A 17,546-nucleotide genomic window follows, 5' to 3' on the forward strand; every position below is an offset into this window, starting at 1 on the left:
AGGACCTGGATGCTGCTAAAGCACAGACAGACATGACAGGATGAAGGGTTGATCATTTAGGGAGAGATCCTACAAAATTATGCCAGATGACTGCTTTATTAGTATCTCTAGGCATAGACTTTAAAAGGAGCAACAGACGAATGGTCATAACTTGTGTTTTTGTTTCAATAGTGTATGTATGTACGTGTTTATTTTGAGCAAATTTAGCCGGAGAATCAGGCTACACCGCTGTAGAAAACCCAACAGTACAACAACCATCAGTAACTGTTTGTTACTATGATTTGTCATTGGATATTGTTTATTCCGGCTATATTAGGTCCATAAAAACAGATTGCTTTTGACAAATATGTCAGACACACTGATGATTTTAACAGTCGTAGGTAATGCAAGGACTTGTGCAGCATTTTAAATATTGTTTGTGGAACTGAGTGGGTAAGGCAAATTCCTGTTTTTACCTCATAGCTTTTTAGATCACCGTCAAAATTCCAAATACAAGTAAAACATTGTACAAGCTAAACAAAACTTTAATCTTAGACCCCTCTTCTCCATATTTTCTTAAACCGTGTGTGTGTGTTACGCCGTTGACAAGTCGCGTTTGTTAGAGCGTTTGAAGCCTTTTTGGACCAAACAGCTTTCCGTGCTCTGATGATGTCATCGTCATCCGTTAGTTTGTATTGTTTTGGCGGGGTGTACACAACTTCGTCCGTTTGGATGTCCGATTCACTTTGCAAGCGATAACTTTTTACCTACGAAATATGGAGCGGTACGTCTGAAACTCGATAGAAAGCCACTTATTTTAGTATCACTGAAAATAATCAGCCAATGATATAGTGACAAAATGTAGCGCTTTCTTTTAACTTGGCTGCCAAGACGCTGCCAGAGAGTCGTCTTTATTGTGGCGTAACGTTAGCCACAGTTAGCTAACGCGAGCTACTTTTGATTTAAACGTTGTCACAAACCGCACCAATTACTGTACGTCAACTGTACTTACTAACAACTCTTTTCAGTTTTAGCTAGAATACGGTCAATTCAGCGTTTTCAGTTCTGTCTGGTTTGGTAAGATACTGGATCAACTAACTACACCGCTAACTTGGCTTGTTACACTTTACGGTAACATTAACATTAGCTAGCAGTGCTATATCTATTGACACTAGCTAATTTCAAAAGGTAGCCAACATTACAGCATTAATATGCAGTGTTATGTATTTGGGGGGATCTTGTGAAACAGTCGAATAATCAGTAATAATTAAACGGTATCTGTTTTCATTTCATAATACGTTGTGTCCAGTGGAAGGATGAGTCGAGCAACAGGCAGACAATCGGAGCTGCCTATGCGAGTGCAAGACAGCAACAGGATGAGCATGGTGTATACAACGCCCCAGAGGTTGGTGTTTAATTAAAGCAAGTTAATGAATTCAGACATTGTAATGAGTCAGTAAAGGTACTGCTTTCGTATACCATGAACTGCCTCTGATAATAGGTTGTGTGCAAAAATATTACACTGAGCTATCTGAATTTGATTTACACTGTAGACAGAGTAAGATACTAGTTATAGTTTTATGGCATTTCCTATTTGTGTGGTGACAAACTGGGACACAAACATCAGAGCAGTATTAATCAGAAGCTTAATAGTTTAGACGTCGATGTATTTTTTGCATGTATACACGTTTATGAACTTGTGATGACTCGATGAAGAATATATTAGTGGCAGCTTGTGAGTCATCAAGTGGGACACATGCAGTTGTTCACAGTTTTGTTTCTTTACAGTAAACAGCCTTCATTCGGAAAGCTCAACATTCCCAAACCGCAGTCTGTGACCTCAGAAAGGCGGACCAGCTTCTTTGGTGCCCGGTATGTGAATAATGTTTGTATTCAACTGAACATTATTTTAAATTAAATACACTTCCAGTGCAGCTGTTTGCAAGAAATTTAGACCAGGCATTGGTGTTAAATTAAAGCTATACAGATAAAAACACAGCAATATTCTCATCAATAAAAAAGACCTGATGTGCAATAAAGTGGAATGATGCAGGAAAAAAGTATTGAACGTGCCAACTGAAATGTATTTGATACTTGCCAATTGAACACCCCTCGTCTCACTCCTCCCTTTCCAAGCGTGTAGGAAACCCTACAGTGGCGACGTAACACATGAAAAACATGAAGGGCGCTCTCTTGAGCCAGTGTTTGGCTTGTCTGCTCTCAACTCCTGTAGGTTCCTCTAAGGTTACAAAAACACAGCAATCTTGCACACCAGTACTTGAAAAGGTGCTGGAATGAGTAAATTAGACCAGAGTTGATCATCCTCAGATTTGTTAGAAATTGCACACCTAATGAGTGTGTATTTTATTTTTCCATTACTACATTTCCACAGTGCAATTATTTCAAATGCAAATGAAATTAAACTGTTCTTTCTCCTTGTCAGCTAGCGAATTTGTTTAGAGCTACAATGATTAATTGATGGTATGTTGATATTTTTGACTGCAGGACTAGTGGAGCTAACATGCCCCGCAACAGCACCATGTCAGGGTTTGGAGGAACTGAGAAGATCAAAGATGGCCGACCCCTTCATGATAAATCCTATGTGCAGCAGTGTATCAGACAGCTGCATGAGGTAACAACACTTCACTGAATCTTCAGTTTATATACACACAAAGTACTTGTCCGTTTTAACATTGCTACACCCTTTATGTTCAGTACATTGAATCAGCTGTATGGGATTTGAAGTGGTATTGTTTTATGCATTTAATGTGACTCATTAAATATTATTATTGCTGCCGATATCTGACCGAGTGTTGAATTTAATTGTAGGTTGACCACAAATGTGGTGTTTGGTCAGTATGAGTGGGAATCCATAGTATTATCCAGTCTGATATTGTCTGTTTTTTTTTTTTTTTTAAGTTCTTGACTGAGCAGGGTTACCCAGGCACTTTGTCAGCCAAGACCCTCCAGTCTCCCTCAACCAAGGAATTTGTGAAGATATTTGAGTTCATCTACTGCCAGCTGGACCCAACCTTTGAGATGCCAAACTCAAAAGTTGAGGAGGAGGTTCCAGCTATCCTCAAAGCTCTGAGGTACATTTGTTGTGAGCCATCATGTTCGATCTGCTTCTGTAGTGTTAGAAAGTGCTGATGCTGACTGTCTCTGTCTCTATTTCTGTCGTTTCTGGTTTAAGGTATCCGTTTGTTCTCTCCAAGTCTTCAATGTATTCTGTTGGGGCTCCCCATACCTGGCCTCAGGCCCTCGGTGCTCTCATGTGGCTAATTGATAATGTCAAGGTGAGACGCAAACAAAACTTTTCAATATGAATTACAGTGAAGTGTTAGCTAAAATGAGGTTCATTTGCATAGGATGCAACAAAAAACAGACAAAAACTAAACAAATGTGAATTTTGTTTAATTAAATGAGTTAAAACCCGAGTTTGTGCTTATTCTGTGTGTCAGATCAGCTGGAGTTTGAGTAAGCAGGAGCTGCTGTTCAGTGACTTCTGTGAAGACGGTGACAATATCGAGGAAGGAGCTGAGTATAACAGGGTACTCTGACTTTTTTTTTAAACTGCATCATCAGGCTTAAAGGCCATACAGGTGTTCTCCCTCTGTATTTAAGACAATGTCCTCAAATACATGACGTGGTTACCATTATTTTGTCTGTCTAAATCTTGTGTTTAAAATTTTTATTTTTTTTAATCATCTCTTTCACTCTGTTCCTGTGCAGCTCTTCTTGGACTACACAGCTGAGACATACTCAAAGTTCATGCAGGGTCAAGACACATTTGAGGATGAGGATGATGCATTCCTCATAAAACTAAGTAAGCACAGCATCCCTTTATGACATCAGTTTTTTGATAATGCATTTTTGTTCTATTTATATTCAAGCTTAATGTTAATTCAGTTGTTTAGATTTAGATTTCAGTTTTTAATGAAAAATTGAGTCCTCTCAAGATTTTTAATGTGGTGTGTGTTTGTTCGCACAGAGAAGCTCTACAACATTGACGAAGCCCTGCTGTCTACGATGGAAGAGAAGTACAGAATACTTAGTGATGAGGTTGACCGACTGGAGAAGGAGAGCCAGACGGTCAGAAGATTTTTATATTGACACTCCCCATGTGTACAGATTAGAGTATGATTTTAAAATCTTGCCCTCATTACAGTGAGGGCAGTTGTCCTCCATTAATTCCAAGTTTACAGGGAGAAAATCTGATATCGTTGAAGAAAAAGAAAACAAAGAAAAGGAAAGGAGATGAATGTATTTAAGACAATTGGAGGTGCAAACCATAAGTCAGAGAGATCATTCTTTTTCTCTCTTCTCCTGGACAGGACCGTCTAATGACCAGGAAGATGGAAAGGGTGAAGCTGCAGGCAAACCTCAACAAACTCCAGAGTTATCGAAGTACCCTAGAGTCCTTTGAGGCGAGCCTGGAGAGCAAAGCTTCAGAACTGAATGATGAGCTGGAGAACACTGGTAAATACCAGCAATAACATGTTCAGTGTAACCGTGTCAGTTCTTTTTGTCATGTTTTTTCTTCATCTTTCTGCAGCCGGTCATCTGGAGTCTCTAAAACACGAACGAGATGAGCTGCAACACCTGCTGCAGAACCAGAAGTTTACTCCAGCTGATGTAGAGAGGATCAACAGAGAGAAGAGGGAACTCCAGCAGACCATCTCCAGTCTCAGCAAGTCTCTTGAAGATGCTGAACAGCACAAGTGGAACGAGGAGATCGCTCTGGCCAAAGTGAAAGAGAAGGTACTATATGTACATGTAATATGTTTGCAGAGTCCCATTTGGTAATGATGGTGTATAAGACAAATCATGACATGATGTGATATTGATATGTGTATCAAGGGTTTCTTCTTAATAGTTTGGATTCAATTGTGATGTTTTGTGTCTGTTTTTTTTGCTGCCCAGTTGTAGTCAGTAGTTGATAACAGCAGATGTTTTCATCCGGCACACATTTTGACCTTTGATTTGACTTGTTTCCTTGTCCCTTCTATGTCTGTCCTGTGCTGTTATTTCCCTCAATCTCAGGCGGAGCTGAAGCTGGCAGAGTATCACAAGCTGGCACGTAAACTGAAGCTGATACCACTGTCTGCAGAGAATGCCTGTGGTCACGATTTTGAGATCAGACCATTTGAGTTTGGACCCGGCAGCATGATTCAGCATAAAACACAGATACAGGTACTTCCAGCCAATAATCCTGTTCACACAACCATTTGGATTGGTACAAGGGCAGACTTCCACATTCTGTATAATTCAGTATAAACAAGACTAGCTTATCGTCCCAGTGTTTACTTATTTCCATATGCAGTCATTTGTAGCTTTGGACATGCATTAGATTTTGTTATTGTGTGGTGATAGATTTTGGACTTCTATGTACTTGTTCTCATCCATGTTTTGTGTTGTAGATGCTTTTGAGAAAGCTCATCAGTGATGTGGAGGAAGAGAACAGTCGATTAGCAGACATGAAACTCAGTCTGGAGGAGTCTTGTGAACAGGTAACAGAATCGTTATTATTTTGCACTATCAACTTTCTGTACTGATACACAATATTACAAATATTTTTTTCAAATCATCTTTTATTCCAGTGATTTTTGTGTGTTTTCTCAAGGTGAATTCGAACCTCTTGGACAAGTCCAATGACATTAAGCAGCTGAGAGAGCAGATTCGCAAGCTGGATGAACTGTTGGATTGTGACATGCAGGTACAGTCCTTACAGTTCAGTCTACTTTATGTTGGTGGCAATACCAGATTATTACATGCAACAGTTGGAATGCACCAAATGGTGCACATGCAGCAGACCTAACCACATTTAGATGAGATGTGATTTATTTGTATGTACTAACAATAGTTTTCTGTGTGTTTGTCTGTACAGGAGCTGGCCCGAGAGGAGGAAAACTGGGCACAAGAGATGGAGTCAGTGGAGAACCATCATAAGCTTCTTCAGAAGAAAGTCAATTGTGGTTATGACGAGGCTGTGCAACAGCTGAAGGCAGCGCAGCAACAGTGAGTGACTGATTCATCGACAGTATCTATATCTGAGGGATTACTTCATCCTGCTGGAGCTCACAGTCTCTACAAAACAAATCATTGTTAGCTGGCAAAATCAAATGGCACAGGAAATGGTTTCAACTCGATAGCTCTGCCTCATTTATTCGCATATTCATGAAATGGGGCTTGATGTGGGAGCCTTAACGTCCTTAAGGTCTTTGTAGGGTAAATGATGATTTTCACCTCTTCCTCAGGTACCACCTGGTGTTGCAGGAGACCAACGAGGAGAGACGAACAGTAGCCAACAACCTTGCGTCTGTATTTACCACAGCTGCCAACCACTTGTCAATTACAGAGGTAACTTTCTCGCAACTCTGCATCTGTCCCTCCTACAGATAATAATCTCTATCTCAGGCATACATTCAAGAAGAAAATGTACTTGAATAGCAGGGTGTAGGCATTTGCAGCTTTTTTTTCCCCACTGCAAATATCAAAGCATATGATTCACATAAGAACATCTGACATGTCTCGCTGTGGTAGAGATGTGACTGTGACCATCATTGACTCAATGTCTGCAGGCTTTGCATGAAGAAAAGATTTCATTGTATGAAATACATAAAAGAATTTAGAGCAAAATGGCTGTTTGACTAAACAAAGCACTATAATAACGAAGCATAGTGAACACATTGTTCGTGCCAATTCCCCATGCCTGCTCTGATAGCAGCATTACTCATATTGTATCTGTACCTGCATTAATTTTATTCTAATACATGAATGTGTGATATAACCCTTGTGCTCCTTTACAACAGAAGTGCCTGGAGAATCTGCACAGCAAAGTGCAGCATCTCCGCTCTAAGACTATAGAAGAGGACAAGGCAGCTGTACAGAAGATGCGGGAAACTTTCAAGAGCTTCGTGTCAAAGGCCAACAGCTTGTAAAGAGGTGGAAGGAAGGATCAGCCTGGGGTGGGGGGTCAGAGACTGTGGAACTCCAACAGCCAAACGTCAGAGTTCATACCCTCCTCTCCGTTCTCATTTCTGTAAGAAAACACGAGAGCAAGAATATTTGACACCACCCACTTTTACATCAGTTATTTTTGCAAAATGAAAATGACACAAAATGTAAGACTTATTGTATTAGAGGGACTGCTCAAGTTTTGTTTGTGTACAAGTGCAGAGGATAGAATCCAGAAGGCATTCAAGGAATAATTCACCCAAATTATCCCTTAAGAAGGCTATCAGAAAAGAGACCTGGAGTGAAATGTTAACATTGTTGTAGGAGCTCCTTCACTGTCTCTGAAGATAACAAAAGATGTTTAAAAAAAAGAAAGAAAAAATCTTAAGTGAATCTTGTAAATTTGTCTTTTTGATGTTCTTATTAAAGTGTTTTTTTGAGTTTATCGGACAGCTTGCGCCGTGATTCTTTTTAGCTTAGCCTTTGGATGTTTGCAGAAAAATATGCTTTTATCTTTTTGTTACTTGTTTGCTCAAAGTATCAATCTGATCTTTTCATTTGGCGAATGAAGACCAAGACAGGCCTGACAGCACACACACGATCCCTCTTGGAGTTTGATTCATTTGGCCTGGACTAAGGGGACAGAATGATGCATTGGTGCATTTCAGTTCTGATCCAGTTCCAGTTCAGACTGACTTTTCACAACTGAACCAAGAAGAGTAACCATGATTTTAAACCATGATTAATTTGTTGGTTGGACCGTTTAGGTAAATGTCAGCCTGCATCATCAATGTGTCATTAGGACCTATGTGGGAAAACCAAACTCCAGTGACAAGTTTAGGCACCACTGGTGCTGTTTCATTTGCTATTTGTAGACTTACTGTAATCTGCCCTTAAAAAAAATGTGACAAATCAGACACATTCAGGATGATGATGATGATGATGATTATTACTATTCAGTCATAGGTAGTATTGCTAGAGGGAAATGGATGTTTGAATGGTATATTGATACACTGAGTCAGGCTATGACCTGCTTTGCCTCTGCCCCCATTTGAAGTGTCCTGTACTGAAGACAGGTGATGTTGTGCTTGTTGTAGCACAAAAAACTACCACTAGGTGCTGCCACACTATATGTAAAAGTATAGGAAATCACAAGAACTTCCAAAAAATGACTGTGACAGTCCAGACTTTGCCAGAGGATATGCAGATCAATATTTGTGAAACTCAGTGGGTGAAGCTATTACTCAATTTTACACTCTTAGCTTTTTGGTTTATATTCAAGTTATACAAATACAAGTTAAAAGATTTAATCTAATCTTGGACTGATCTGATCTTCCTCCAGTTTATGTTTTACAATGAGTGTGTGTGTGTGTGTGTGTGTGTGTGCGCGTGTGTGTGTGTGTGTGTGTGTGTGTGTGTGACGCCGTGGAAAAGCCGAATTATTTTAACAGAGCGTTACGAAGCCTTCTTGGACCTAGTGGCTCGCCGTACTCTGATGACGTCACAGCAAGTTTTGGCGGGGTTTTATAAACATTCGATTCACTTGGTAAATGTTTCTTCTCAGTCCGTACTGTAAACATTAGCGGTCTACCACGAAACATGGAGCGGTACTTCTGAAACTTATCAGAAAACCACTCGAACTTGTGTTGACTCTTGGCTTAACACTAGCAATGAGCTAATGAGTTAAGAAATGCTAGCGGCTGTCAATTAAACTACTTTGCGTCAACTGCAAAGTTAACGTTGCTAGCTAACAAGAAATATTAGTTTTAGTTAGAATACGACAGACTCAGCGTGTTGAGTTCTGTGTAGTTATGTTATGTGACAGGATGAGTAACGTTAGCTACAGCACCAGTGAACTAAGTTAGCCAAGCGTCTGCCACAATTTACAATAACATTAGCTAGCTGTGCCATATCTACTGGCGGTTAACAAAATGTAGCCAACATTATGAGTCGAGCAGCAGGCGGACAATCGGAGCTGCCGATGCGAGTCCAAGACAGCAACAGGATGAGGGCGGTGTAGACAACGCCCCAGAGGTTGGTGTTAAGTAAATTAACAAATTCAGACATTGTTTTAAGTTACAACCTCATGTTATCCACACCCACACAACAATGTTCCGTTTTACTCTAGTAACAGGTTGTATCCAGAAATATTATAATAAGTAATGAGTACAAAGTTGGTTCTAGTTTTAAGGCATTTCTTATTTGTGTAATGACAAACTAGGACACAAACCGTGCAGTCAAGTGGAATGACAGGAAAAAAAGTATTAAAAATGCCAACTAAAATATTTTTGTACAAAGGTTTTAATCTCTCATTGTGTTCAGGACTGACTCAGCCGATTCAGCTGTTTTAGTGCTTTTTCTTACCGTGTTCAATGCCTTTTTTCTGTCACTTCACTGTCTTGCAGGTTACTTTTTTACTGGTTTGAATGTTACTGTTTCTTCATCTGTGGTGTTAATTAAGAATACCAATGTCTGCTGTAAATTTCATGTGAATTATTGCATTGGAAATGTTGTTTAACGAAAAAGATTTGGATTTGTTGAATATTTATTTCCCCCACTGTATAGACATAAAGAAAACCAAACACAGATTGAGCCAGAGCAATTGCAGTAGTAGGATGAAATAAAGTAAGCAGTGACAATATATAGTCTTTACCTTATGCAGTGTAGAAAGAGACTTCTGTACATAAATATCCTGTGAATTTGACCCCGAAGAGTAAAACCTCTGAAAACCTCAGCTGACTGAACCTTTAGCTACTGACTCGGTTTAAACCAGTGTCACAAACCGTAACAGATTAGCAGAATAGATGTGGCTTAAAGGTACTGAAATAGGTAAATAAAGAAGAGTTGATTTTCCTACGCAAGGTGAAACCAGTCAGATTTGTTGTCAATTGAAAACCTAATCAGTGTGTATTGTGTGTATTTTGATTCTTTTCCACAATGCAGTTAGATGCAAATTAAATGAAAATGATTTTTTCTTGTCAGTCATCTAATTTGACAATTTGCTGTATGTTTTGTGTTTTTTAATATTTTTGACTGCAGGACCGGCGGAGCCAACATGCCTCGCAACAGCACCATGTCAGTGTTGAGCAGATCATAGATGGCCGACCCCTGCATGATACATCCAATGTGCAGCAGTGTATCAGACAGCTGCATGAGGTAACAACACTTCACTGAAAACATATTCAGTTTATATACACACAGCGTTATAACATTGCTGCACCCTTTCTGGTCAGTACATTAAACAAAGCATTTCTAACTATACTGAATAAGTACAGCATTTCTCGATAAAATTAGTTGTTTTAAAATAATAAATTGATTTCTATGTATATTTTAGCATTATGCTAATTCAGCAAATCATAAATTTGTTTCATTTCTTAAGGAAAAGAAAAATCCTGTTTACACAACCATTTGAATCAGTCTGAGAGGGAAGATTTTCATTTCCTGTATAATTGAGTATAAACAAAACGAGCTTGCCATCCCAGTGTTTAGTTATTTCCATGTGCAGTCATTTGTAGCTTTGGACAAGCATCTTTTGTCTTTAAAAGTTAACTCATTGTAGGCCATCGGAAAATAGTTTATATTTGTGTGTGATGATAGATTTTGGTATTCTATGTACGTGTTCTGTTTAGGGCCATCAACAAATATCCCAAATTCAAATATATATTCAAATTTTGAAAAACAAAACTGTTGTCTGACATGTTAAAATGCTTCCTATCATGGCTGGTGACAATAATTCCCAAGTCAGATGTGAAAATATGCTGACTGCACTCTGTTTTCCCCGCGGCCTCTCCACATTCAGTGAATTATTGTCAGTTTATTTCAACAAACAGAGTTGGTGATGATTGTTGGAACAGTGAAAGACGAACCAAGGTTTATTTTGTTTCTACAGTGAATAAAATGTATTTTCCGATGATAAAATAACTATTTCTGTGAATGGGGTCTGGTGGCTTTGGCAAAAACGATATAATGACTGTTTCTGGTTAAGCAAAATGGATCTGACTCTTTAACAAAAGGTTTGTCTCTGTAGGGATCCTTTCTATAACATTGTTGGACACTGAGAATAACAGCAGTCAGTAGTAAAAACAAACACTTTTAGTGGACGTACATGGACAGTATGCAAATGCCCCTAAAAAATTGTTGTCACCATTAATCACCACGACACAAAAACACGGAAAAATAGGGTCCGTGATTAGGTAGTAATCGACCGGAATTCCTCCCGTTTGTCTGGGACTCTGAAATCTTCCAGGAGATAATTTAAGAAACTGTGGACGTGTCATTTGTGTTTTTAGTTTGTTTCCACCAGTATGTATGTTTTGTTATTGTTGCATAATATGTTTTTTGCAATAAAGTATTCAAACATTAAAGCTTTGCAATGTCTTTCTTCAAAAGAATAGGAAAACTAACTTCCTGTGAATTTATGTATTTGACTTCAGTTTGATATCGTTTCAGGCAAACACTGGTTAGCAAGGAAATGACAGGCATAGTTTCCATTTGTCAGTCTCATTTATTCTATTTTTACTGAGCACATTAGAGCATTTAAGTTCCACATATCAGCCAAAACCCATAAAACTGACTGGCTCATTAAAAATGAAACGTTTATTTTAGGAGTGAATGTTTTCTGCACCTCTGATCGGAGCATTTATTGCAAATCATTTGGCCGAGGCAAATCGAAAAGGGTATTTCTCCATTTCTTGATCACCATCACTCATTGTACATGTATCCAATGAACTCTGCATGCTCGGCCTTCAGTCTTAGTATTTATTTATTTATTTTTTGCATTTATATTCAGTCCAAAGGCCCCATAGGCTCCATCCAGATATCCTGTGGCAATCTGTACACAATTCAAACCAGTATGGTCGACTTCAGGTTTTCAAAAAATGTTTTGAGAAGCCTTAAATCTTTGTGTCCTCTGATGTCGGCCGTGGGCCAGCGTTCTCAGACTGTCTTATGAAACTTTAGGATTCACAGACCCAGAGGATCTTTTTCAAATGAAGATGTCTGTTTTTTGATGCAGCTGCTTTTGTTGGACATGGTGGTGTTGATTTATGGTTTCACAGAGGTGCACCTTTTTCCAATTCACTTGTGTTGTTCCACTTTAAAAGGAGAATCCGCCCTGAACTCTTAACACTGTTAAAGTTGTACAGTAACTTTAACCAAAGTACCTAAAGTTCCTCTATTTTTATTGAGTATTTTTCTAACTCTTAATGAAAAGTCAGTGTACATGACTTGATGCATCAATATGGAGAGATGTGTTTTTGCAGCAATATTTGTAAGTCAGATCTTACCAGTACACTCTTGATTTGAAGCTGAGAGTGGCACTACATTGCTTTGATTTGTCACTGAACAGCTTTAGTTTTTCTTCATGCAGATAGTTTAATAATAATTTCTACCTGGCAAAACGTTGCTCCGTCCACTTGTTGAAAAGCATTGTGGGAAATATAGTAATAAGTTTCTGTCCAAATTAGAATAATGGCTAGTTTAAACAACAGAACGGTAGGATACAACACTTTGAAGTGAAACAATGGCAATTAATTGATTAGTCAATTGAAATAAATTAACCAATTAGATAATCCATACTTGTTATTTTTCACGTTAAAATGCCAAACATTCAGTTGTTCCAGCCTTGCAAATATGAGAATTTGCTTCCGTTCTTCGTTTTATATCACTGGGTTTTGGACTTTCATTGACTAATCATTTAAGAAAATGTTAACAATAGACCGAAGATTAAAAAAAGAGATAAAAACATATAAATCGATAAAATAATCATTACCTGCAATACTTTTTTCACAAGAATTCATCATCATAGATGTTATCCACCAATTGAGTAGTTTCTGTTTGAAAGAGCTGCAAACAGGGCTGAAGTGTCATCCTGGAATTTTGGGCGATGGCTCGACCCTAAAAGTCCACATCGTGTCAATACAGTTAAGTCAAAGAAGTTTTTACAAGGGGAAAGTATGAAAACCGTCAGTGCTGCAAGCGTGAGAGAAATGTTTTGGCAGATGTGATGAGAAGAGATGAGGTGATTGTGAGGGGCTCCGCGGAGAGAAGGAATGAAAAATGTGATGGATAACTTCCACCACTAGCAGAGGCAACCCCTGTGTGTGTTGGATGGGGTGGTGGGTTTAGAGCAGAGGAGGGGCTGTGCAGGAAGTTAAAGGAGAGGAGAAAGGCCCGTACCATGTGTTAACAGCTACAGAGACTTAATTCAACTAAACAGGACAGACCTGGGTGTGTTTATCAGATCCCATATGGACAGGTGGCATCCATAAAAGCCATTTTACAAGACTTCAGACTGTGTGTATGTGTCTTTGCATGTGTGAGAAAATGAATGTCATGATTTGTGTATCTTTGGACCCCCAGAGGCATGTACATGGTGGCCTTAATGTCTATGTGTGTGACTCCTCGTGCAGGAATTTGCGTGCATAAACCTCTATTTCTGCATAAACCTCTGTTTGTGTTTGTGTTTTTTGCCTGTTTCCATGCTTCTTTACATGTTATGCGGTTCTTTCTCAAGCGAGTTGTTTGTGTGCGTTCTCCTGTTGCTTGTGACCCTCAGCCTGTGTGGACCTTTTTTTTTTTTTTTTTATCATGGATCACTGCATTCAAAGACATGCACCATGAATTCTTAATACGCTGTATGTTCCTGCTCTCACATAGGGGATGTCAGCGTGACCTGGCCGAGGGCAAAAGCCGAACTCTTCCAGGGATTGTCTGTGTGTGTGTGTGTGTGTGTGTGTCTAACTCTCAGGGGGCCTCTCATAAGGAGGGGAGGGTATGCGATGGTGTGGATGTGTGGCGTGCACATGAGACAGAGACTCAGGTGCCAAGGAAAAACCCAAGATGTAAAAACAAAGCGGAGGTTATCTTCCTCCCTGCTCCGTGACCTGCAGAATGTGTGTTGTTACTTTACCGTGTACCACAAGGCTTTCAGCAGCCAATCTGTCATACCAGAGACAGGCAGACACAGTAGAGCAGCGAGGTGTTAATGTGGAGTCTTATTAGGGGTTAATCTCGCTCATCCGCCACTAGAATAATCTGTTCTACAGATGTGGGAAAAGGGGGCAGACAGAGAGGGGAAGATAAAGAGAGAAGGCGAGCTCTGTCTTACAATGCAATGCTCTACTATTTTCTTTCTCTCAGCTCCCTGTCAAAACACCATTGTGTAGTTGAAATCTGTCTTCCTTAGACCTACATTATGACCAGCTCTGGCATTTTGATTTCTGCTCCAGCGTCTAATTGTCTCCAGATTTAGAAGACAAATGAACTTGTGCTATAGCACAGAAATGACGCAACTACTGTAATAAGATTCAGATTTGAGAAACCTTGCTGTCTATCTTGTTGCCCAGGGGAGATAATTGTTGACGTTCCGACTTCAGCGCGGTCATTAATAACAATAACACAACAATTACAGAAATAATCATGAATCCTTTTGTGGCTGTCAAGTTTCTGGTGCAACATTTGTTCTAAGTAAATTGCTTGTTTGAGCTGAAGTGAATTGTGTTGCTGATGTTGAAGTAAATTTTGTGCAGGATTCACAGCAGTGGGGTCTTTGTTAAGGTTAGTTTTTTGTTGTGTGCTGGAGAATGGGCAACATCTGCTTGTCTTCAGAGATTTGATATGTTTTAAAGATGAGAATATAGACAGCCAGAAATATTGTAGATCAGCGAGGTTTGTACACACAAGATGCATCAGAAATGCAATATCATGTCGCCTCAAGTCTTGTTACAGCAGAGAGTTTGCATATTTAAGGGAACATTTTTCTTTCTCATACCGATCATGTGGCTATTGTGCCGTGAGCTGCGGTTGGCTGGGTGGACAGGTATGTTTCCTTTCCGTCACGTTCTGTTTCTTGCTTTTGGAAATTGAAATTGTGCATCAAAGATAGCTCACTGTTTTGTGGTTTGTCACACCAATGCGACTCAGTATTTCCCATTTGCACTTCCATGTACATGCTCTTCTTGTTGGACTATTGCTCAGCTTTTAACACAATCAGGCCCACTAAGCAAGTTACAAGACCATCTGTTCTCATCCACTTGCAACTGGATTCTGGACTTTCTCACCAACAAACCACATGTAGCGATACCGCAAAGTCTCTGCGGAGCCACCCCAAGGTTGCTGTACTCTTCTTACTACAATCACAACTGCTCATTCATCCATTAAAGGGGCCAGATGCCACTGATTTTACACATGGAGATCGGTTTACTCATCATTACTCAGCCCGCAAAATCAGTTGCATGTACTTTCTTGCTCTGGAGGAGCTTTATTGAATTAAGAGAAAATAACCCTGATGATGTCATAGCCATGTCATTGGGGTTATCTCGGCTTGAGTAGAAAGCCTGAATTGCTAAGTGGGGTGCAGAGTTTGAAAGATGTGGGTGCTTACCAGGCAGAGAGGGCCTCACAACATGATTCCACTGGGCACGGCTGCACCATTTTCTGGCTTTTCTTCCATCCTCTGCATGGCTTCATATCCCACCCGAAGTGTTTTGTCTGCTTGATTTTGTTGGTTTGGCCATTTTTCCTCGAGGTCTGTGTGTCTACCATCTAAATAGACTACATAGTAAATGGTTTCTGTTTTAACTGTGTTTATTGTTGATCTGCCGCTTCTGTCAAAAACCGTCTAGGTGCACAGTTTCAGCAGAGAGTGGAGAGAATCACAAGCATTGGGTGGAATGGCCACTATCAGCTTTGGTGGCTGGAAGACGACATTTGTGTACCTGATGGAATCAAGCTGGAATCAATCAGTCAATCGGGTTACATTATGAGAATTGTAGGATCCACTGTTTTTGGAGGTTGACCCATACTAGGGACTAAAATCAGGTCATTTCAGTCTCTGCTGCTTTGATTTTTACACCGACTTTATGGAAGTGCAATCCTAAATCACTGGAATACTTCTTAAAAATTTTTATAGTGTAACAGTGATTAGCTCATCAGCGTTGGTATCACAAAAAAGCTCCTGCATAAAGCCCAGAAAAGCCAAGTGTAACTGTGGTAGTGCAAAGTGTCTATTTCTGTCATCACAAGTGTGTGTGTGTGACATCTTTTTCCACATGGTCTCCCACTGCTCCCGGTGGATGCGTGAGGCCAGTGGTTCCTCCTTGTTATGGTTCCTTTGATGACAGTGTGTTGTGTTGACATTATGGCGGCTTCCTGTGTGACTTCAGCATATGTTGACAGTTTCCTGTGTGTTCAGCCTCAGTGTGAAGTGCTCTAATCAGGGTATCTTTTGTTGAATAATAGATTCAATGAGTGACCGGCTTACACACAGCAGGTTTTTCCATTTCAGCTCACTCATAATTCAGCAAAGGCATGAAACATAACAGTTTCTCAAATGTTATTCTTTTGTGTCAGCACAATTTATCCACAGGATGGAAGATCCACCACAGCCAGAAAACAACAGAGAAAGCGTGTCCCACAGTGATACCACAGTCACGTAGAGCTCCACAAAAAATGAAGAAAAAACAGCTGGTAAGCTACTTGGGCTTTACACATGATGATTTTCTTGGGACTAGAGAATGAGTTGGGGTTTTATCATGGATCATTGCACAAAAGCTCATTTTAATATGAAGACAAATTCAACTTCAACTTCTTCAAATTAAAATTTATGTTGCAGCCAGGTGAAACTTAGAATGTACACATGCTTGAACACTGGATACATAAAACATAATAAAATGATAAAACATATGGTAAACATATGTAGGACATATACAAAGACATTCAACTCTCCTTTTCGTTGTTGTTCATTGTAGCAACCCTTCAACTGAAGAGTGGAAACGTGTGTTCTCTGTTTTTCAAGGGAACATGTTTGAATTGCACATAGTAGGATATTAATAGTAAAATACAGTGTTTTGTACTGTTGCAATATAGAAACTATATAACAGTAGAAATAAAATATAAGTATGGTACCACGTATATAATATTGCAAAGGATATTTGCACTGATGTAGGGGATATTAGCAAAATGTTAAAACATAACAGGCTAACAGGCATTTGGAATAGACCAGTGAAAATCAAAGCTGAGATTTGAGATATCCTGACAGTCTGTCCCTCGTATGGGTCAACGTCCAAAAATGCTGGATCCTATACTTCCCATAATGCAACTCAGTGACATCTTTTCATTTGACTGTGCATGATGAGACTTTCCACTGAATGCCTGGTAACCTCATGGTGCCAACAACATTAAATTATCGATTAGGCGGTTGATCTATAATGAGTCAGAGAGGTTCAGAGGTGCTGGTTGGTGGATTTTGTTACCTTTGGACAGAAGGCGGCTAGCTGTTTTCCCCTATTTCCGGTCTTTTTGCCGAGGGAGGTTAACTGGCTGCTGGCTGAAGCTTCAGATTTACTGTGCACACGTCTATTTTCTCATCTAACTCTCAGGAAGAGAGTGAATTGCTGCATTTCCCACTATTGCTGTACAATATGTGATAATCATGTTTCGGTTTGCAGATTTGAGACACTTTTTTGTAACTCCTGAAATCTTGCACGTCTTAAAAATGAAGTGCTATTCGGTTAGACATCTTTTGGAGAGTGCAGGAGAATGAAAAAAGGGTACATTAATTAAAGTTATTAGCTCGATGTTTGTCGTGCACCCAAAGTAGCCTGTGGTAG

The 17,546-nt window shown here is 39.5% G+C and overlaps 1 protein-coding gene across 1 annotated transcript; it reads left to right on the forward strand.

Annotated features, from left to right (window-relative positions):
• The first annotated feature begins 637 nt into the window (after positions 1 to 637).
• ndc80 (NDC80 kinetochore complex component) lies at positions 638 to 7,379 on the forward strand. Its single transcript, XM_076731240.1, has 17 exons — positions 638 to 763; positions 1,289 to 1,384; positions 1,768 to 1,851; positions 2,485 to 2,611; positions 2,899 to 3,071; positions 3,173 to 3,275; positions 3,441 to 3,530; positions 3,712 to 3,805; positions 3,971 to 4,071; positions 4,314 to 4,458; positions 4,535 to 4,740; positions 5,023 to 5,172; positions 5,400 to 5,489; positions 5,603 to 5,695; positions 5,867 to 5,997; positions 6,237 to 6,339; positions 6,792 to 7,379. Exons 1-17 carry the CDS (start codon positions 756 to 758, stop codon positions 6,918 to 6,920), a joined length of 1,923 nt encoding a protein of 640 aa, XP_076587355.1. The 5' UTR covers positions 638 to 755; the 3' UTR covers positions 6,921 to 7,379.
• The last annotated feature ends 10,167 nt before the right edge of the window (positions 7,380 to 17,546 follow it).

Source organism: Chaetodon auriga, chromosome 5 (assembly GCF_051107435.1).
Source record: "Chaetodon auriga isolate fChaAug3 chromosome 5, fChaAug3.hap1, whole genome shotgun sequence".
NCBI lineage: Eukaryota > Metazoa > Chordata > Actinopteri > Chaetodontiformes > Chaetodontidae > Chaetodon > Chaetodon auriga.